The sequence below is a fragment of the Myripristis murdjan genome, chromosome 6 (assembly GCF_902150065.1).
Source record: "Myripristis murdjan chromosome 6, fMyrMur1.1, whole genome shotgun sequence".
NCBI classification, from domain to species: domain Eukaryota; kingdom Metazoa; phylum Chordata; class Actinopteri; order Holocentriformes; family Holocentridae; genus Myripristis; species Myripristis murdjan.
Window position 1 is genome coordinate 13,571,751 of NC_043985.1, and position 22,246 is coordinate 13,593,996.

At 42.1% G+C, this 22,246-nt stretch overlaps 1 protein-coding gene across 1 annotated transcript in view; it reads left to right on the top strand.

Annotated features, from left to right (window-relative positions):
* The window catches only part of LOC115360611 (neuronal cell adhesion molecule-like), a 41,443-nt gene that overhangs the window by 12,672 nt on the left and 6,525 nt on the right, over positions 1-22,246 (top strand). Inside the window, exons 2-28 of the mRNA XM_030053605.1 lie at positions 3,911-4,086; positions 4,803-4,814; positions 5,351-5,456; positions 6,114-6,307; positions 7,169-7,291; positions 7,864-8,034; positions 8,658-8,714; positions 9,797-9,908; positions 10,017-10,201; positions 10,405-10,539; positions 11,328-11,471; positions 11,589-11,700; positions 11,812-11,978; positions 12,417-12,564; positions 12,888-13,012; positions 13,906-13,935; positions 14,820-14,921; positions 15,622-15,819; positions 16,628-16,698; positions 16,956-17,181; positions 17,378-17,493; positions 17,593-17,797; positions 17,981-18,103; positions 18,659-18,835; positions 20,815-20,874; positions 21,177-21,299; positions 22,046-22,207. Of these exons, the coding sequence (XP_029909465.1) occupies positions 3,987-4,086; positions 4,803-4,814; positions 5,351-5,456; positions 6,114-6,307; positions 7,169-7,291; positions 7,864-8,034; positions 8,658-8,714; positions 9,797-9,908; positions 10,017-10,201; positions 10,405-10,539; positions 11,328-11,471; positions 11,589-11,700; positions 11,812-11,978; positions 12,417-12,564; positions 12,888-13,012; positions 13,906-13,935; positions 14,820-14,921; positions 15,622-15,819; positions 16,628-16,698; positions 16,956-17,181; positions 17,378-17,493; positions 17,593-17,797; positions 17,981-18,103; positions 18,659-18,835; positions 20,815-20,874; positions 21,177-21,299; positions 22,046-22,207 (3,484 nt within the window). The 5' untranslated portion in view covers positions 3,911-3,986. The remainder of the gene's footprint in view (positions 1-3,910; positions 4,087-4,802; positions 4,815-5,350; positions 5,457-6,113; positions 6,308-7,168; positions 7,292-7,863; positions 8,035-8,657; positions 8,715-9,796; positions 9,909-10,016; positions 10,202-10,404; positions 10,540-11,327; positions 11,472-11,588; positions 11,701-11,811; positions 11,979-12,416; positions 12,565-12,887; positions 13,013-13,905; positions 13,936-14,819; positions 14,922-15,621; positions 15,820-16,627; positions 16,699-16,955; positions 17,182-17,377; positions 17,494-17,592; positions 17,798-17,980; positions 18,104-18,658; positions 18,836-20,814; positions 20,875-21,176; positions 21,300-22,045; positions 22,208-22,246) is intronic.

The following is a 22,246-nucleotide window of genomic DNA, read 5'->3' on the forward strand; positions in this document are numbered from 1 at the left end:
ACCCTCGCATTCTGCAGCCAGTGTGCGCAAATGTGTATGTGCCTTTGAGTGTGAGTATGTGTGCGTCTGCTTCTACATGTGCACAAAACCAATTAGTTTGGGGATGGTGAAGTAGCTGGCCATGGGAAAATGACAATGGGGTAATTGAAGAGGCTGGACTGAATGAGAGGCCAGGCAGCTCAATGCAGCTTTTACACAAGGGCAGAGTGTTTTCTCCCCAGACAAAATGAACAGAGAGAAAAAAGCAAATGCTGAGTACAAGGTGGTGTAATATAGTTGTGGACAGTAATTAACATTGCAGCCTGATACTGCGCTGACATTAATTTTACTCTGAAAAACTATTTAGGCTGTAATAATTTTTAAGCACTTTGCAAATACAACAATTAAATATTGCCTTGTCTTTGAAAAACTACCGTGGATGTGAGTTTAACTTCATTTTAGTGAGACAGTATTTTAGTCATAGCCCCCCTGTGTCATGCATCTTGAAGAATAGCTTAAAAACATTGCAGGAACACTGGTCTCACCTACCTGTCATGTTGTTCCAAAGAGCCCATTTCCTTTTGGATTTTTATCTAGTGCCTGACAGCATTTGACACACCTCTCCAGTGTTTTACCACAGCCTCAGCAGTCTGCAGCAAATTGAGCTTTGTTTACTTTGGCGTCACTGGTTGTTTCAGCAAAAGATGCACAGTTTACACGATAATGGTGGATTTGCTGGTTGCATGTCTCCTCTAAGACAAATATGAAAAATGGGCTTCAGACTATAGTTCCTCCTTTAAGGTCACGGGCTACTTAAGTGTGGAAACTTTAGAACACACATTGTGTGGGCTCTTGCCCCTTGCCACTAGTACTGAAACTATCACTCTATTCATTGATCAATTGACAGAAAATAATCATTTTAATACATCATGGACTGTTTTAGTCACACTCAAAAATACCAAAGCTTTGCTGATTATACCTTTTTCTGTGTATATAAAATGAAAACTGAGTTTTTTGTCTGCTGATCAGACTGAAGAAACAGTTTGAAGACATGGGCTCTGCTAGATTCTGATGTGCCTTACTCTTGACATTTGATGGATGAAATGATTAATCTGTGAACTGAAAGAAACACTTGATCAATTAACAGTGAAACAGTGAAAAAAAATGTTAGTTGTAGCCCTGTTTGCCACTTCTGCAAAGTGAAGTATTGGGTTGAGGTTTTAGAACATGAAACTACCAGACCATTACTTTTAAATTAGGGAAAGTCTGTAATTTCCTTTTTCTTGAACAGTCATTGGTTCACGAGGGGTGTGGGGGATGTCAGTAGCCCCAGGCCATCGTGTTGGTTGGTTCCTCCTCTTGAAAGCCCCACGGGTTTCCACTCTGAACCTACAATTGGGAGGATGTGAGGGGTCAGCCCTGCGGCACACTTTACAGGGATTGTTATACACATATATGCATACAGACACACATACACATGTAGATATGCAGCCACATTCAGGCAAACACGCACACACACACACACACACACACACACACACACACACACACAGTCACACACACTGACCAGCTGGAGCTGAGCTGCTACACCTCATTAAATTGGGAAATGAATCCTGGATGAAGCCCTGGCTCCCTTCCAGATAAGAATCGCCAGGCTTTCGGGGATTCACCATAAAATTTATAATTAACACATTTATTCTCTTGCTGTCACACACTGTCCTCTTTTTCACTCCACCCAATTCTGTGCATTGCCAGGATCATGCTACATTTTGTGGGTGTGAAGAATTATAGTCGTCTTGGCATTAATAACTTTCAAAAGTTATAAGTTTAATTGGCATAGAGAAAAGATTACAAATGACAGTATGTTACTTATGATCATGAGGGGCTGTAAGTGATAACTGAATTTCTACCACCTAGCAAGATGAAAACAATCATTGATGATGAGAGTCTGTTGCAGGTTTTCTGCTCCGTGCAGGTTCAGCACACCAACCTAAAATCTGCAAATATGCTTGATGAAAATGCCCCCATAGCTCCTTTGATGTCAAATCCCAAGCCAGATATGGCTGATGGTCTACAATACATATCAGTGTGATTGGCTGCCCCAGGCGAATAATACAGTCCTTCCCTGGAGAGAAGTAGTGGAGAGCAGGAGCAGCAGACATTAGCCCTGGTCTCTTCCCCTGCTACCAGACACTCCTGGGGCTGGTACTGAATCATGACTGGCAGGCAATGCTAACAAATACATTAGTTCCCAAAGGAGGACCAGGGCCTGGCTGTCTTGTTTCCTAGCCTAGCCCACGGTCCTAGACTCAGCTCACCCAGCCCATCCTCCATCTCTTCCCCAGCCCTGACCCATCCACAGCCCCAGGCAGGAGAGCACAGGGACGGATTCATACATACGCAGTAGTTCCAGCATTAGTGGGTCCTATTTGATTCTTTCATACAATAATATGCACTAAAATAGCACATTTGATAGTGTGCTTTTTAGATAACAGCACAAATTAGTCTGCCCAAGCTCCAAATTAAGCTGTGACATTGTAGTAGTGTGCCAGTGGATGCCTCAGGTGAAGCAGGCAGGCAGATAAAAAAAGGTCACACTGCAGTTCCTAAAAGACAGAAAACAACTCCTCTCAAGTTGTGTGCTCATTTGTTTGTTTTTTTTTCCACTCATCATTTGAGAGCCCGCATGTGAATTCATACAGGAATAATGAATCACACACATGATTTTGGTGTCTTTATTGCTGTGCTGAATAGTGCAGATGAATATGAATAAAAACACTCTGCTGATCAAAGCCATACTGACTTGCTACTCAATGTTCATTATAAGCCATTGAAGCTTTTGGTTGCCTTCTGATTTTGATGACCTGAGACTGATTTTTGTGTATGTGTGGTTTGTGCTGTTTTGTCTCAAAACTAATTGCTTCTGGTTTAATGAAGGTATTATGACAATTTTGAGCTGTCTGGCAACAAGGGAAACGCTTGTTTTACTTATTAATTTACTTTCCACTTTCCAGTCTATTCACAGTCCAACCACTACTTAGATTATTGATAGTGGCATAATAAGATTACCTTGCAAAACAATAAAATCCTCACCTAATTAACAGTTAATCAATGGACAATTAGCTTTTCACCAGGCAGTGCAAAACAGTCACCTTGCTTGAACTTGAACACCCTGATGAACCCCTCGTTCCCATTGGGCATTGCCTCATAAAGCAATGCAATCTGGCCAATCACTGATGTTTCTCAAAACAATAATCTCATACCTGATGTGAGCGAATGACGTCCCAGTGTTTAGAATGTGACCTTGTTTCAGATCAGGCAACTGCTTAGTCATCCAGTCAGCAAGTCAAACAGATAAGACCAAGAGAGGAATGGAAGGGAAAGTGAGTGTCCCCTTGTCTTGTCCCTTGACATGTCATCTGCAGGCTGATGTGATCAGTGTGTCAGGGAAGCCTAATGGCACCATGGCCATGGCAGTGATTAGCTGAGCTAAATGAGCCCATGTGGGCTGTGTCATTCCCTATTGGAGCGCACTAGATCAAAAAGATAGCTTCCAGCAAACTGCACTGCATGGCAACTAGCATTGATCCATGGCCAGGGCTATCTGTGACTCTCTCTCTCTCTCTCTCTCTCTCTCTCTCTCTCTCTCTCTCTCTCTCTCTCTCTCTCTCTCTCTCTCTCTCTCTCTCTCTTTCACCTCTGCTGTGAACAGACATTCTACTCTCATTCATTCCACTTTCTCTCTCCTTCACCAGCTGATGAATGCAAAAAGGAACAAACTCAGTATTATGATTGATGGCCATGGTTACTGGATGTGCTACTCAGCCCAATAATCTATGTTCCTGTTTCTATACCTTTCTCTCCCTCTCTCTCTCTCTCTCTCTCTCTCTCTCTCTCTCACTCTCTCTGTCTCTCTGTCTCTCCCCTGCAGTTGTGAATGTGCACGTGTCCTCAGACAGTGTGATTGAGGAGAGAGGCGGGACTTCGCTGTGTTTTGGGGCAGACCTATGCTTCACATACCAATGATGGAGGGGAGGAGGATGGCTGCAGCACTGCTGGTGTTATTCCTGGGACACTTTGTCAGTGCACTGGAGGTCCCACTAGACCGTAAGCAGCATATAACATTCAATACACATTCAAATCCCACAGAATTCAAATGCATCAATGCTAGGTTTGTGTCAGTGTGGACATTTTTCTCAAAATCACTATTAATGTAATAGGCTCCACTCCAGAATGCTATTTACATCCATTTTGCAAGAGTATACTGTAATTACATTCAGTATCTCTAAACATACAGATTACCCAATTTGTAAAATCTTTGGGCTTAGGTTACCTATAGTTATATATAGTTCTTTAAAGAGTATCCAATTGTTTACTTGCTTATTTATGAATCCTTCTGTTAGTCATTGTATGAGAAGTCAGACACCGATTTTTCATATGTTTGGTATTTCATTTTGGAATAAAAACTTTTATGTAGTGTACTCTGCTATTGCAGCACTTGACCCAGTGTTCCTTGATTTGACTGATATGGGCAAAAACACACAATGTACCAGTTCTACTGTCAGGGCCCACAGCCTGAAGTGTTTGTGTTGTTAGAGCCTCTGCACATAGTAAATGTGGAGTCACTGACCAGCGAGCAATGCTTGGAGTCACTGGCCTTTGAAGGCTGGCCTCCCCGGTCTGGACACAGGCCTTGTCCTAACCTTGCTTTAAGCAAAAATAATGCGGGAAGTTATTTTTCACAACTAACATCTGGTTCTCTTTACTGTCACATTTTTAATTTATTTTTTATTTTTTGCTGATTCTTGGGGATAACGCTAAAGTTCTGGAAGGATGTAAGTCCCAAGCCAGTGTGTGCCTGCTGCAGAGGTTATGCAAGCAGTATTTTGTGCTTTAAGGGTTATATTGTTTTCTATTTTGATTTTACTAGTTTGTGTTTTCTGCTTTTGCGTGTGATTTGGAGTGAATTTGAACATTTTGCATGCAATGCTTTCCTTGTCCCCTAGTTTGCTGCCTTTGTTGTTTGTGTGTTTCTACAGTGACATTTGCAATAGAGTGATACAGCATGGGATCTTCATTGCATTTGTCTTGTCATAGTCCATTAGTTTAGTTTTCCCTCCGTTTACAGGAATATATTAAACATAGGATCATTATAATGATGCAACTGTACCTGAGCATTCTGCATGCCCTTTTGCCGTTCTACAGGCTGAGAGCTTTCTGTATTTGTCAGCAAACACTGATGAAATTCAGTGTAGTACGTCTGCATGTGATTGGTACGGACTGCTTGTGTGGTCGATTCAGCAATAGAAACAAGCTTAGTTATGCAGTAAAGGTCATGATTGAATATCACCCTCTTTCTGATTGCTTGTAGTGCCGCAGCCACCGACCATAACTCACCAGTCCCCTAAGGATTACATCATCGACCCACGAGAGAACATTATCATCCACTGTGAGGCAAAGGGGAAGCCTCATCCCAGGTAGGACTCTGTCCCATCCTTATTCAGTTATGCTGTTACTCAGCAAGATATTCCAGGGGAACGTTCAGATATAATGGGCCACAACCTACACTGACAATGTCAAATCCTATTGAAAAGCTTAGTCTGTGAGAGTGGCAGAGTTTCCTGAAATTAAAAACAAACAAACAAACATAAAGGTTGTTTAAGCTCCAATTTATCCAAACTCACCAAATAAAGCTTTTATTTGTATTTGTAAACATTGTCCTTGCCTGTGGCCTGATTGTGGAACATGCACAGTGCAAGAATGATTTAACTCTCATATGGAAATGTTATTTTAAATAGCCTGCCTACATTTTGTCATTTCAAAAATGTTAATAAAACAACTCAAAATTATGCCGCCCTCCTCCCTACGCTTTAACAAATGCCTCCCTGATTAATTTGTTGTGCTTGACACTGGAAACATGCACACATATACATGCACACACAACTATTAAAAGTCAGCTATTTCAGCCCTCCATAATAAGTAGTAAATATTTTTTCAGACCTTTTCTCAGTGCCTCCTTAGGCCAAGCTAGCTCTGTGTGACAGTGTGGTGCAAGTGCTCACTCTGCACTTCACCACATGAGCATAAAGCAGTTTTTCTGAGCCTGTATAACAGCAATCTGGATGCTTCCTCAGTTTCTCCTGGACCAGAAATGGAACCCACTTTGACATCGACCAGGAACCCAACATCATCATGAGGCCTAATTCGGGAACCCTGGTGGTGGACATCAGTGGAGAGAAGGCCGAGCATTATGAGGGCGTGTACCAGTGTACAGCCAGGAATGAACACGGGACTGCCATGTCCAACAACATAGTCATACGACAGTCCAGTAAGCAGCACGGTTTTATCACTAAATTCAGTAACAAAAGACCACACAGCTTAGGGTGTTCAGTAGTTTAATGAAATTGTGATACTGATGGGGATCTCGGAGTTGGTGGTAAGGGATGAGAGGACAGAAGGGAAGGGAGTATTTTGATGAGTCGCGGATGAGTTGAGAAGGTGAGGGCAAATCTGGAGCTGTATGAGCTGACTCATGACTCCCACTCCGAGTGGGGGCAGCGTCTCGTTGCTGAGGAGTCTGTGAGTCTCCTCATACACCCCTTGGTTTCCTACAATAAGATGAGTAAAAATGAAATGGAAAAAAAGGGGGTCAGGTCGGGCGGTGGGGGGGGTTACTCTGACCAAGTGGGGGGAAAATGTTGGGAGGCCTCATAGGTTATAATAGAATGATACTTGGGAAAGAGCACGTGTGTGTGAGGCGTGGTCTTTGTCCCTGAACTTCAGCTAGAAACTCCATCTCATTCAGTTAATCTTCTTTTCTTCCATTTTACTTATCTGGTACATACATCTGATAATCCATTGAAACTCATTTCCTTTTTTTTTCTTTTTCTGATAAATAAGTTGAAATTTCAGTCTTCAGAGCACTCTTCCTGCAAGGTAACAGTTGCATGAGGAAAGCAGCATGGTTGTTTCAGGAGTGACTAGTGGATAGACCTACTGTAAACATCCCCCTTGTCTTTTTCCTTTTGATTACTGTGATACGGTCCGGCTACATCTCTCCCATCTCACCTGGTCACCTCTGTCACATCAGTCACAGTCCAATAGCAACCCATATTTCATCCAAGTGTTTTGGAAAAATGAGACTCACGCAATGACCTGTGTATCCCTACTTATCCTCCAACCAATCCAGGGTCCCCCTTGTGGTCGAAGGAGAGAAATGAGCCAATCGTTGTACAGGAGGGTGTATCCTTGGTGCTTGAGTGTCGACCCCCAGCTGGTCTGCCGCCTCCCATCATATTCTGGATGGACAACAGTGAGCACTTCAACTATGGATACTAAGTTTTTAGATAGATGCGTGAACTGCAACACATCATTGTTGACAAAAGTGCCTTAACATTGACTTAGATGTCTCTTTGCAGTAATAATCTTTAGTTTCTGTGCCTGCTGTTCATATCTAGAACAACATACAGTGGAATCCTAGTTAAGATTGGCTGCCTCTGCTAGCCTCTGTGCTGCATTTTACACTGTGTGCTGCCAGGTCTGGTTTTGTGCTGGATTGCTTTATAGCACAAAACAGGAAGTTAAATCGGGCAGAACATTTTGGAGAAAAGAAAACAAACATGTACAGTACATGCATGCAGCAGAAACATCCTCTTTGTGACAGGAAGCAGTGGAATTTATGGGAAATGTGGTTTTAATTTTCATTAACAGTAGTAATGATGTGAGACAGAGACTACCAATGATCGCAATCATGGTCTCATTTGTTTACTGTAATCATACTACTATCACAATTAATTTGACAATGTTATACTGATGTTTAAGACAGCAGCCTGCGGCGCCACTGATTGGACTGACAGGTCTTTTTTTTATAACTTTGCTTTCCAGACTTCCAGAGACTGCCTCAGAGCAGGAGGGTGTCTCAGGCCCTCAATGGAGATCTCTACTTCTCCAACGTCCTGAAGGAGGACTCCAGGAACGACTACATTTGCTACGCTCGCTTCCCACACACACAGACCATCCAGCAGAAACAGCCCATCACTGTCAAGGTCCTCAACCGTAAGTCTGCGTGCATGTGTGTGTGCATGTGTGAGAGAAAGCGAGAAACACACAAAGAGAGTCAAATTGTGTAAATGTGGAATATATGATGGAGAGAATGAATGTAGAATGTGACGGAGCTTGTATGTGTGTGTGTGTGTGTGTGTGTGTGTGTGTGTGTGTGTGTGGATGATCCTCAGCGTGCTTATATCGAGTGAATGTGCTAGTAGTGTGACTGCGTAGGATGGAACCAGTATTTCCTATCTCTGATCTCATCCTCAGAGATGCCAGTGGTAGACGTCCCACTGAAAAGACATTTTATCAGAGATCTCATGGCTGCATCTGTTCGGCAGCCGCTCGTTTTACTGCTTCTGTAAGGCATTCAGATGCACTCTGTGCCAACAACAAAGAGCGTTCTCATTCGCTCTAGCACTTACAGTGAATATAATGCCAGGCTTTTCCCACTGGATTTGTAGATGGCATATGCTCGTTGTGCCTTTCATGTATGATTTGAAGTCATTTGAAGTTATGTTGTCACAGTTTTGATGTTGAACACTCTCATCCTAAGTTATCAATCACATTTTTCTTTGTTATCACTTGATGATTTCAACGTGTGGCATGTTTGATTCTCTGTTGTGTTACAGTGGATGCAATCAATGAGACAATGGCAGCTTTATACAATGACACTGATTTATTTAGTGGTGAGTTTTGGCACCCCCTAGTGTCTACCCCTCCCTAGAGCACCAAGTGCTAGCCATCACCCACTAACATTAACCCTCAAATCCAAGTACCCAACTCCGTTCTCTACCCCACTATTTCTCCTGTTCTACCAACAACCTCTACCAACAGCCTTTTCTGAATTGCGTAGTTTCTCCAACAAATATCTTAGATGACCATGGCATGACGGTCCAACTAATATCTTGAACTGACCCTGTAACTTAGACTTAGGACATCTGCGCTATCTTGAAAATGACAACAGAGCTTTAAAGTGTTATTCTCATTGATGATGCATTAATTCAATACATGCTTCGCTGAAAATGCTCCCTTGTATATTTGTCTGGATCTGTCAAACAGTCAACTGCAATCTTTTATGTTTCAGTTTCCAAATAACTCTTCCCATATCCCTGCTGCCCTGCCTCATTTTAGAGTCCACCTCTGTATTAACCTCTCTGTCACCAATCATTTCCTCCTCAGCTCATTTCTCATTGTTTGAAAGACCATCAAATTGTCTCTTTGTTGACTAGAGGCTATAAGAGATCTCACAGCGCCTCACCTGAAGCAATGATTTTCACTGAATCACTTCCATGCCATTCAAAGTTAGGTTGTGAACATAGATATAACCAGCCATTGTTATTGTTATTGTTTTATGTTTCTCATATTATTTGTTCAGCAGTTTTAATACAACAATTCTGTATTAGAGAGAAAGCCATATCCTCATCATCTCTCCGCTCTGAAATTTGCGACATAAAGCTATTACTGTCTGTTATAATCCCAGAGGGCAATTGATTGGCAATAAAAAAAAACACAGAAAACATTGCAACACAGTTCAACATAGCTATAATGTTTACACATAACCATAAAACAAGGGAATTGCATCTACATTAAAGTGCTTTAGTTTCTGCACAATTCAAACCCGTTGCACAGAAAACAGCTCCTTACACCGCAGAGTACAGGTAGTGAAGGGAAGCTGGTGAGTGTGAAGGCCCTGGATTGGGCCTGGATCTCCTCTGCAGCCCTGGCTAAGTAGACTAATCTCTACCTGTGACTGTGCATGTAACTGCAGAAGCGCCCGCAGATGATAGGAAGCCATCCTTCCTCATCCCATCTGGCCCTTCCAGCTCCAAGATGGTTTTGAGAGGCCAGGTTCTGGAGATGGAGTGCATTGCTGAAGGACTGTAAGTGAAACTATGTAGAAAATACCATCACTTTGGTCGTGAAAGAATGAAAAAAAAATGCACCAGCAAGAGTGTCATCATCGCTCTTTCTCTCCTCTGTGAATCCAGGCCTACCCCCGAGATCTCCTGGACCAAAGTGAGCGGCGATCTCCCAGCAAAGCGTACATCCTTCCTGCACTACCAGAAGACACTGCGTATTGTGAACGTGTTGGAGTCAGACGCTGGAGAGTACCGCTGCACAGCCAGAAATCGGCTTGGCTCTGTCCACCACACCATCCGCGTCACAGTCAACGGTCTGTTCACGGTGAAACGCCCAGAACCCCAACAGACCACCTGACATGTGGCAGTTCTCTCACTCTCTCTCTCTCTTTTTCCACTCTCTGTCTCTCTCTCTCTCGCTTCATCTAATAATTGACTTAATGCAGAGTTGCCAAGAGGGCAAGTGTGTTCAATGATTAATTCTCCCTCCTTCTGTTGTGATCTCTTTGGTTTTCAGCCTCTCCATACTGGATCAGTGGCCCTCCCAGGAACCTTGTTCTGGCTCCTAGAGAGACTGGTGTACTGACCTGCAGGGCCAGTGGCATACCCAAGCCCACCATCACCTGGGCAATGAATGGTATCCCCATAGAGAGTGAGTGCAACCTGGCCTTCCATCTAAAACACACTATTTGGGGAAAAAAATCAAATCCATTTCCATTCATTTTCCTTATATGTTTAGAGTTGTCATTTTCTAATGAATGAGACAGGACCGTGTAAAGTCACACATTCACAGCTGACATAAATGTGCTGCTGATGCTACTGGTGTTGAAGTCACAATGAAATAAAAAAATGACTTTTTCACCTCATTAGCTAACCTACACGTCTTAAGATACAACTATTACCAAATGTTACTTCTCCTTCCTTGAAAACAGTGTCTTTAATGATGACATCATACTGTACCAGTAGGCGTAAATAAAAACTCCAGCCACTGAAAGAAAAAAAAAAAAAATCACTGATTTTTTAAATAACCCCATGCCATCAAATAAAAAGGTCTTTGTCTACCTAAGTGATCTCCCATTGGTTTATATGTTGTTGAATAGTCCATCTGTGTTATTTACTACCCCAAAACTTCCTGGAAATATGGAAATATGTCACATGGATGTGGGATGCTCTCAGAGAGTGCAGCTTCACAGGGACTTAACAGTGGTTTGATCTGTAATGTGGCCATAATTGTACTCCGAGGCAAGATACTTGTGCATGCACCAGTTGAGCATTTATATCAGCAAAGCCACACCTGACTGAGGAGGTTTACGCAGTGTTAGCTCCTCTGTATATGAGCCCATCATTCTGAAGTTTGCCCATACAGAATATTCACACATAGATCTATCCAGAATTCCCAGATCCATCATCACATACATACCTTTTGTTGACCTTGAGCAGATTCCCCTAAGGATCTAAGCAGGAAGGTGGAGGATGACACCGTCATCTTCACCGATGTGCAAACCGGATCAAGTGCCGTCTACCAGTGTAATGTCTCCAACGAATATGGCTATCTTCTGTCCAACGCCTTTGTCAATGTTCTCTGTAAGTTCATTTCACTGGTGTTTGCACGGAACTGAAGAATATTGCAGTGCTGCCTTCTGTTTCCATGGATTTTTGGAGGGTAATAACACCTCAGTAATTGCCCTTGTCTCACTTCAGCTGAGCCACCGAGAGTGCTGACACCAGCCAACAAAGTCTACCAAGTCATCAGAAACCACCGGGCATTGATAGACTGCTCCTCCTTTGGATCACCCATCCCTAAAATTACATGGTGAGTTTATGAACCTTGAAAAATCAGGCCTGTTGTTCTTTCTGTTGGTTTCTGCATGTGTTTGCTTGTTTATTCAAAGGCCCAAATGCAGCGGTTGCCTCTTTGTCCCAGGTTCAAAGACAGTCGCTCCAGCACCTTAGATGGTGACCCCTACATCCTTCATGACAATGGGACTTTAGAGGTCCATGTGGCTCAGGCCCACAATAGCGGCAAATACACCTGTGTGGCCAGGAACACCCTTGGTATTTATGAGAATCATGTCTACCTGGAGGTCAAAGGTGAGAATGATACTTTTGAGGAAGAACCTAAATAATTACTAATTAAACCTAGCTTCAGACCCAAATCTCTGTGAAGCCTGTCCTCTGATGGTGAAAAGTAGAGTGCCTGGTCTATGCTGGCAGGTGATGTCACCACTTGTTGTTCTCTAAAGGTCATGACATCACATGGCACCAAAGAACAAGCACCCCACTTTTGACCATTAGATGTCAGTCTTCACACGGAGTTGGGTTTGGAGTTTAGCTACTCTCTCACTGTTCCTAAAATTCTTATCCCTCACTGAGAGTATATAGTATCAACTTGTAATATTCAGAAAGCTATCACAATATGATGTTTCCAATATAAATGTTTACAGCTGAACCATTTTCCATGCATGCTGCATTCTGTAGAGTGGTTCTTTAATATTGTTTGAGTTAACTTCCCTCCTCGTCTCCCGTCAGAGCCCACCCGCATCCTGAAGCAGCCTGAGTACAAGGTGGTGCAGAGGGGCAGGTCGGTGACCTTTGAGTGTAAGGTGAAACATGACTCCACTCTCATCCCCACAATGACCTGGCTCAAAGATGACGGAGAGCTTCCCGATGATGAGAGGTCAGTGTTTTTGCTCACCTTTGGAGATACCTCGCCTCCGATACTGTCAATGCTTGATACTCTGCCTGTGAAATATATATAACTCATCCAGCCTGAATCTGTTAGGCTACTTCACTTGTGTTGCGATTTTTTTTGTATTTTTGCTCATGTGCATTGGTGTGTACTGTGTGTAACATTTGTGTTGTGTCATTGATATTGCTGATATTTTGCAGCCTGGGATTTTATATCTCATTTGGCCTACTTGGCTTAATGAAGGTACAGTGAACCTACAGATTTTATAGAATCTGACTGAGCTGGACTTGTGTTTACATTTTTGTTTATAGGTTCATTGTAGACTCCGACAGCCTCACCATCAACGATGTTGTAGAGAATGATGAGGGGGTGTACACCTGTATCATGAACACCACCCTGGACCATGATTCAGCCAGCGCTGAACTCACTGTTGTTGGTATGTCAAACCTTTTAGATCCTCTAGGTAAATGACCTCACATGTTCTTAATTTTTGAATGTATCCTTCTTGGGTCTTTGCAGATAAGCTGAAGCTGTCGAATAGTGTGCTTACACAACAAAATGCCTTTCAGCTCTTCAAGGTTAATTGCCTCAGAGTGTGCTGAGGAGGGTCACAGTGGATTTAGTAGAATATCATCTCAGCAGCATGAATATTTGTATGAAGGTATTGTTGTAGCAAACACCTGAGCACTAGTGCTATGAATTTGTAGTTGTCAAAAATAAGTACACATGCACTGATGCGTTTGAAGCTACAGGTAGAAAAAGTTGCAAACTAGAAATATTTTTCCTTAAGGTGAAAATGGTGCAAAACATATTCACATACCCACATCAAGAAATATGAAATCATCGACAAAATTTGCACATATGCAAGTCAGTCTGTGAATGCTTGCAAAGGGAGTATCAAGCCTAAAGAATATTTCCACAGACATATATATATATATATATATACTTTCTTCTTTGATATTTTCTTTTTTACAGGGAATGTCTAGCAAATTTGATTTGTGCACCTGTACAGCCCGGAGTGTTCAATTACAACTGGCTGTAGCCTGCAGTAGGGGCTGCAGTCACTCGAGGTCCTGGGAATCACTCTGCACAGCGCAGTAATATTATCTAATCACCACTGTACTTATATTTGAACCATATTTGCTTGTATAATTTTACAGTTTTATGAATACATAAGTGCAAATAATAGTGATTATAAAACAGTGCTCAGTTGTTTTGCTACAGTATATTTTATTGTCACGTTATTAGCAAGCCAGATAATCTCCCTTGTTTTCTTACGGCTGACTGACCACTAAACACCTATTTCACTTCTGCCCTCCTACCTGGCAGAGGCCACACCAACACCAGCTGTTGTCTACGGTAAACCTGCAGCACACATGAGCACTCACATGTGCTATGTTCTCTGGGCTTGCGTCGTTTGTGGGACATGCCTGTCCACATTTGTTTAGTAAAGCATGCTGAAATATACTTTGCCTGTTTATGAGTCTCACCAGGCTTGACGGATAGATCAGTATTTTGTCATTTTGATTTACTAACCATTTTGGTTTGTCGTGAAGTTTTTTTTTTTTTTTTTTTATTCATAAGCTCCTCTTAAAGAGATTGTATTTTTCCATTTTGAAAAAAAGCATAATGTTTTGCATGTGTTACACCATTGGCACAGCACATTTCATATTTCGGCAGGGGGAAGTAATTTCCACTGCCACTGAATGTAAGTTAGGTAGTTTGTAAAGCTGGCATCCCCCTATTGTGCCATCAGGGATCTTTTGTAATGCACCATTTCCACACCGCTCATTTATTCCAAGCATGTATTTCACTTTATCATTACAACTTCAAAACATGACCATCAGTTTAGTCTGTCTAGTGAGCTCGAGACTTTATTTCATGCAGGGTGATTACGGAAGATACTTGACTTGTGCATCAGTTATTTCATATGCATGAAACACTGCGTTCACTGCGTCATCTGGGCAGATAACATTACCCGATGGAATATGACAAGAATCCTGAAATGACTGAGAGGATTACTTGGTTGCGGCAACATGCTTAATGCACCCGTGGCCAACAGTATTTAATGTTGTTATTCCACTGTTGCTAAAACAAATGAATTTAAACAGATTTTCTCTTTTGTCTTGCTCCATCTGTGACATGGCATGGTCCACTCACATTGTGTAAGTGAATATGAATTCAGTGTGAATATCATCTCAGCACAGTATTGATGTTTTCTGCCTGTGCTGCATTTCCCTCAGAGCGACCTGACCCCCCCACTGACCTCGAGCTGACTGACCCGAGAGAAAGAAGTGTTCAGCTCACTTGGACCCCTGGAGACGAACACAACAGTCCCATTCAGAGTATGTCTTTAAGTGTGTGTGTGTGTGTGTGTGTGTGCGTCTGTTTGTGTATCTGTCTGTCTGTCTGTTTACTCCGTCTGCCTGTCTCAGTGCATCTCTGTTTCTGTCTGTGCCTTTACACATTTTACCCAGGACAGACATTGAGCTGGCTGTTTTATCCATAGTGATAGACTGTCGGCACCAAAATTTGAAGCCAGCAGTAATGTGGACTGCCAAAGTGAGGGTCTTAGAGAAGCACAAGGCAAATGAACACTTAACGAGCTAAGGAGATGTTTTTTTTTTTTTTTTAGATTGTAGTTCAAGTGTTCAGAGAGGGCACATCATTCAGTGGAGTGGTATGAGATACTTCTTGAAAAGATTCATTTTCAGACTACAGCGGGAGGTTGTGACACATCCTAATAGTGTGAGCACTCAGCAGAGTATTAGCAAATTTGGTTAAGTTGCTTTTGATTTATATTTAGCCTGAAAACCAGCTGAAAATGGTTCTGTTTTATAATGTTGTCTCAGGGTTTTCAATGATACCATTACTGATATAGTCTATTAGCCCCACTAAAGGATGTTCACTGTGAGTATTGACATAATAGATGTGCAAAGCTTGAAACCCTTCAGCCATCTATCAAAATGAGTTACAATGTGTGTCTTCATCGATTGTTTGCTCAACAATTCATTTTACTTTGTAAATGTGTCCACTTTTACGCAGAATTTCTGATCCAGTATGAGGACTCTCTCCACTTCCGTGGTGTCTGGCATAACCTTACAGAGGTGCCGGGAACCAAAACTACAGCCCGCCTCAAGCTTTCACCATACGTCCATTACACCTTCAGAGTCTTGGCTATCAATGCTGTGGGCATCAGCCACCCTAGCTTTCCTTCCAGGATGTACAAGACAAATCCCGCAGGTAGAAACAAGATCAGTTCTTTTGTTACATGGTTGTTTTTGATTCAAGAGTTTCACCCTGTAACATGCATATATCCATTTTGGAAGAAGACAAAAACAATTAAAGACACGCAGCCTAAAATTCATCAGTTGATATTTCAAAAGCACAGATGATCCTATCTTGGACATCACAACTGTAACAGAATGTGTTAAGAAGATTCATGTAGCAACCCATAATGTACATAATTTTCCTGCCAGCAATAATTTTGTCAGTACAGGCATCAACTTTTGGTGGATACCTTATTAGCTCTACCAACAAAGTTGGACAGCTGGGTTATGTTTTTTTTCTCCTCTCCATCTGTCTATTAGCAGGATCTAAGAGGAGGCAAACACTTATGAGCTCCATCAAATAACATGTGGGCAGTTCATTCCCGGTTTAGACTTAAACACAATGCCAGTTTTTCCAAAACATACAATGGCTTAAACACAGCCCTCGTGGCCACAAAACAGATACAGTACGGATTTGCCAAGTGGCATTAAATACTTCAAAGTGGCAAGAATTTCACCAGACCAATGTCATGTCCCATTTCAAGTAGGCTATAGTGACGCAAATATGTGCATTTCCTGATGTGAAAGTTGGTAATGTGGCATGGTAGTAATTATTAACTTTTGGTAATACACCTACATGTGGAACTGCCATATCTTTTCAATAACATAGTTTGGATTGAAACTGTTTATATGTTGATCTGTGCCACTGGGAAATATTTCTCTGTCCTCCTTGCTGTGGCCCATTTATGGTTATGTCATTATTTATTTATTTTTTTTCTTAGCACCAGATGAGAACCCTGCAGGTGTACAGGGATTTGGAACAGCAAGTGACAATCTTGTAATCACTTGGAAGGTATGAAAGTAATATACAGCCACTTTTGTTCACTGAACGATAGACCCGTCAACAGTGGAACAATGGAGTGTCCTTGTACTATATTACTATGATATTATTTTATTATTACCTAGCCCTCAAAGCTTCCTTTTGCTTTTACTTCTTTTTTACATCTCTTTTTTTATCATTGTCCACCAATATCGTATATGTTCAAACATTTATTTTCTGCTATAGTGTTCCATTGAAAAGGAGTTAATGCTAAAATTTCACCTCTCCAGCCTCTAACAGGCCTCCAGGCCAATGGCCCAGGGCTGCAGTATAAAGTGATGTGGAGGCAGAAGGAAGTGGATGAAGAGTGGGCCTCTGAGACTGTGGCTAACGTCTCTCAGTTTGTGGTATCTGGAACGCCAACATTTGTTCCATATGAGCTGAAAGTTCAGGCCCTGAATGAGTATGGTGCTGGACCAGAGCCCGCTGTTGCCCACGGCCACTCAGGGGAAGACTGTGAGTTACACTACAACTTTAGACTATTGAACAAAAAGTAAAATAAAATAAATGCATGTGCGTTGAGCAGTGATTCCACTGGGTTTTCTCAAAATGCCAAAGGCATTTTGATGTTTTATGTACAGCAGTTATTCAGGATGTTGCCTCTTGTATTTAGCTGCTTAATCTTGAGTTTTGTTCCTTGTCTATCTTGTAGTACCAGTGGCAGCTCCAGAAAATGTCCTGGTCATGGTAGTAAACAGCACTCTGGCAGAGGTGCACTGGGATCCTGTTCCAGTCAAGGCAATTCGGGGACATCTCAAGGGATACAAGGTTTGATGCACCACATGCAGTGTAACATGCAAATCCCACCCCCTGTAATATGCACACAAACACAGAGCGCACAATTTATGTTCTGTCTGTACCTTCTAGGTGTACTACGGGAGAGAGCGCAGCCTCCACAAGCACAACCCCCATCATGAGGAGAAGCATATCATGACCTTCAGTGGAAACCACAGCCATGGCATGCTGCCTGGCCTGCACCCCTTCAGTCTCTATTCATTCCATGTCAGGGTTTTTAATGGCAAAGGAGAGGGCCCACCCAGCCCCAGCCAGCAGTTTGAGACTCCAGAGGGAGGTATGAGGATGCATACATTCTTTCTTTTTTATCTTCCTTTTTCACTTTCTTTCTTTGCATTTAATCAGAATTTAATCAGAATGTTGAAGGGCCTTTGACTGTGTCACTGCCTTTCAGTGTTTTGTAGGATTCTGAGTTATGAAGATGATCTAAGTAGTTCCTATTTATTTATCATCTCTGCAGTCCCAGGGGCTCCATCTTCTCTGATAATCACCAACCCCAACCTGGACTCTCTAACTCTTGAGTGGGCTGCCCCCCATGACCGAAATGGACGTCTCACTGGCTACGTCCTCAGATATCAGCCAGGTGAGCCTTTGACTATAAGACAATGGCAATATATATATATATATATATATATATATATATATATATATATATATATATATATATATATATATATATATATATATATATATGTTTATATGTATATACACATATATATATGTAGACACACACTGCTACATATAGGCTACCAGGCATGAAGAGTTTGTATGGACTTGCAATGTATGTTTGAATAGTGTTGACTTAGGTCATAAGACAACTTCCAGGGTCACTTTTTTCATGTAGTCTGTAGTTTTGTATGTCCTTCATTTGCATGTTGCTTTGTACTGTCATTTTGGTTAGGAGAACAATACTTAAAATAAATTAAATTAATTCCGAGATTTACAACAGCACAATTTAATAAATCAACCTTTTTTCCTACCTTCTGTTCCTTAACTCTACATCTCTTTGCTCCTGACTCTTTTTCTCCCACCTTTCTCATGATGATACTCCAACCCTACCTACAATCCTCACCTCTTCCACCCCATCCCATCACTCTATCACCCCATTTCCTTTGTCACCCGTCCTTCACTCCTATAGTCAATAACTCCAATGAACTGGGCCCAGTGAAGGAGTTGGCCTTGCCTGCCAATGAGACCTCCATCACATTGCCCAACCTCAAGTACAGCACTCGCTACAAGTTTTATTTGAATGCAAAAACAGTCAGGGGAGCAGGCCCAGCCATTTCACAGGAAGCTGTCACCATCATGGATGAAGGTAAGTTGTGAAATATAGATGGCTAGAGGGAAATGACCTAAACAGTTGGCATGCTTCTTGCAGATGGGAGTGAGATGGCTATTTTACTACATTAGTATGACTTATTGCTATATGTTTTAGGGAAGATAGTCTAATCATGCCATTTATCCATAGAGCTATAGCAGTTACCAGTGAGTAATGCTCCTCCAAACAAAATGCTGTTGTTGTTTTTTTGTGAAGTATGGTCTTATGTTTTTCAGTGGTTACTGTTTAGACAGAATATTGTCATGTGAACTGTGTGTGCACAATGTTCTTACTGAGTGCACCGATGAGTATATTGCACAATATTTTTCCATAGCGTGATATACGTATGCCATGCCACTTCACATGAACACTCCATGTGTAGTGGTACTGAATGTGATCCAGTTGCATTGTTATATAATTTGACCCATAGTTGTGTCACCCCCACTTGGACATTACAGTTTATTGTCCCCCACAGTCGAAGCTCATGGATGAGCCTGTGTTCATTTGTTCATTTGTTTGTCTGTTGGTCTGACCACACATGATTTCTCAGCCTCTGTCCTGCTGGATTGTTTTGGACCAAACTTGGTGGAATGATGGATTTTCACATTGAGGTCTAGCATTTTGACTATAAATTGGATTGGCCCACTACAGTACCACCACTAGGCCAGCATGGCAGCAATCTTTAATATCTTGGACACTGCTAGATCAAATCTGATTAACTTTTGCTGAATGAAGTTTTTACATTCATATCCTAGCCTGTGAACATGACAAATCTGCAAGCTCAGGGCATTTGCTCTAGCAGATCGATCTTGTCCCCCTCCCATTCAGACAGATTTCCAGCCGACCTGGCCCAGGTTGGGCCAGTCACAACCGTTTATATAATATGGAGCGGGCTTTATACTGTGTCTAAAAGAGAAGCATCTTTTAGGCTCAACGGTCACTCAGCGCTACATCACATGTTTTGCTGCGCTGATTGGTTGCAGGTCTATCCAATTGTTTCCAGTGACATTTTGGTCTGTGACTGTTGATAATCAGGAATGAACTGAGAGGTTCCATACTAATTTATATTTGAGAACTGATCTGGTGATGCCAGGCTATTGATATCCAGTGTCCACAAAATGAAATGACTGGCCCGCCATAGTGCCACCAACAGGCCTAATGGTGCCAAAATTCAAGCAGCAATGTGTCAGACACCGAACATCACACATGAAAAAATAAGTAAATAACTAAAAATACTCACCAGGCAACTTGCATCAATCATTGGGGTTGTCATAGTCACTGTCAACTTGTTTTTAATCCCGTATTACATTACACAGCATGACCACGTAAATGTCTCGGTTACAGTGGCACGGGGCAGGGGGGCCATTGTATGATGACCCCTGTCCTGTATGTTGTGTCTTTGTGTCCTTTTTCTCTCTACAAGCCCTAATACCACAGCATGAAATAGATGTGGGCGAAGGTACCAGTGGTAGCTAAAGTGTGCATGCTTTACAAATACAACTAGCCTTGAAACCCACTGCAAGCATGCACTCCTCCTCTTTGAACAATTTCCCGAGCCTCTATCAAACCGTGCAGCCTGCCAGCTCAACACACTGAGTTCAAAGCTTGGTAAAGTTAAATGCCACATGAGGTCTAGATACTGTGTGACATGTGTCTTTTTGGTGTTATGTGATAAAACCAGATGAGTCTTTTCAAAGCGCTCTGTTGCACGTTCTCACTGTGCCTTTGGCAACTTTGACCCCTTCTCACCTTTTCCATGGTGGCTGCTGATGATTGTCCATGTCTGATGATGCTTCCCTCTGCATGGCATGGGTTTGCTTGGCACGCCGATGAATAGACTGCACTGTGTATAATCACTTAACCGTCTGCGGCATCTCTGCCTGTGGTTTGTTCCTTGCTGTGTGTTTGTGTCTGTGTGTCTCTGTCTGTGTATGTGTGTGTGGTGCGGTCTTTACCCTTCTCCATGTCGTTTACAGGGAGCACCCAACCCTCCCATCCCATCGCACGACCTCCTGCACACCATCCACATCACAAGGGTACAGATACTGCTGTGATCTTAGTATACAATGTATCTGATTTCTTCCTGAATCTGATTTACTGATTAGCATTGTATATTGTTTAGTTTACTTTACTCTCTTGATCTGAAATTATTTGGCTTACTGACAGACAAGTGTAGGAAAATCAAATAACTACTCTTCATAAGAGATTGAGTGATGGCAAAGAGGTGACCATGCTTTTACGGTGTAGCACAAAAAATCAATTAATTGCCAGTTATCAGTTTTGTCCTTTTATCAACGCAGAAAAAGCTTTATGGTTGTCTTTTCTCTTGTGTGCTCAGCGCGGCCTGTGACTCCAACTTTTTGGAACATTACCACTTCGGTGGGAGAGGATGGGGCCCTGATCAGTTGGGAGTACTGGGGCCCGGAGAAAAATGTTTATGTTGAATACATAGTAGAAAACAGTAAGCCATTTGCTTTTATTTCTACCACGTCTACATAGGTGGCAAGAGACTCCTACTTCAGTATTGGCTTGTGCAGGTGTATATAAATAGTGGCAGTCACACTGATTTTGGCTCTTGCCAGTGTGGGCCCAGATGTGATACACCAAACTCTTTGTGATTGGATTGTTAATCACTCGTTCCTGTTATTGACTAGAGCTCTGTATTTCCCACAAGTTTGCTGGAACTTACATGGATGAATATTGTTCAAAGCAGCACAAACATTTATTTGTCCTGTACCAATTGGTTTTGATTGAAGTGCTGTCTTTATTTTTTTTAACCACCTGCAGTGAGGAGGAAAAACCCTGATTTTGTAGTATGGTTCTCTCACACCTACTGTTTAATGAATTCAAGCAGGAATTATCATAACCATGAATTCAAGTAAATTAGCAAATGCTGTCATCCAAATCATAATCTTGTGATCATCAGTCATTTCATAATTTGGTCACATCCTTAATTCTGTTAGGTCGCCACATCTATTGTAATTTGTAGACCTAATTTATGTGTAGAACTCCATAATTCCATAGACATGGACTAGATTTAACTCAGTCTAATATAGATAACTGCAGTTGTAGTTATTAGTTGTTATTTCAACCAGATAGTTCACAGTGAACCATGGATAAAACTATTTCTGCATGATCTCCATGGCTCATTTGAAGTTGTGTTGCCTCGCTGAAAAGTGCCTCTCCTCATGAACGTCCCTCTCACAGGTGAAGGTGAAGAGGAGTGGCAGAAAGAGTTTGTGAACGGCTCTCAGAACTATATGCTGAAGGGCTTAAAGGAGGGCCTCTCCTATAGGGTGCGTTTGGTGGCCAAAGGTCACTCCGACCAAGTGCCCCACCACTCCGACGAGCAAGTGGTCAAGGTCCCAGGTGAGGCAGTTCCTGGGCGGTCGCCTCCACCTCAGCCTG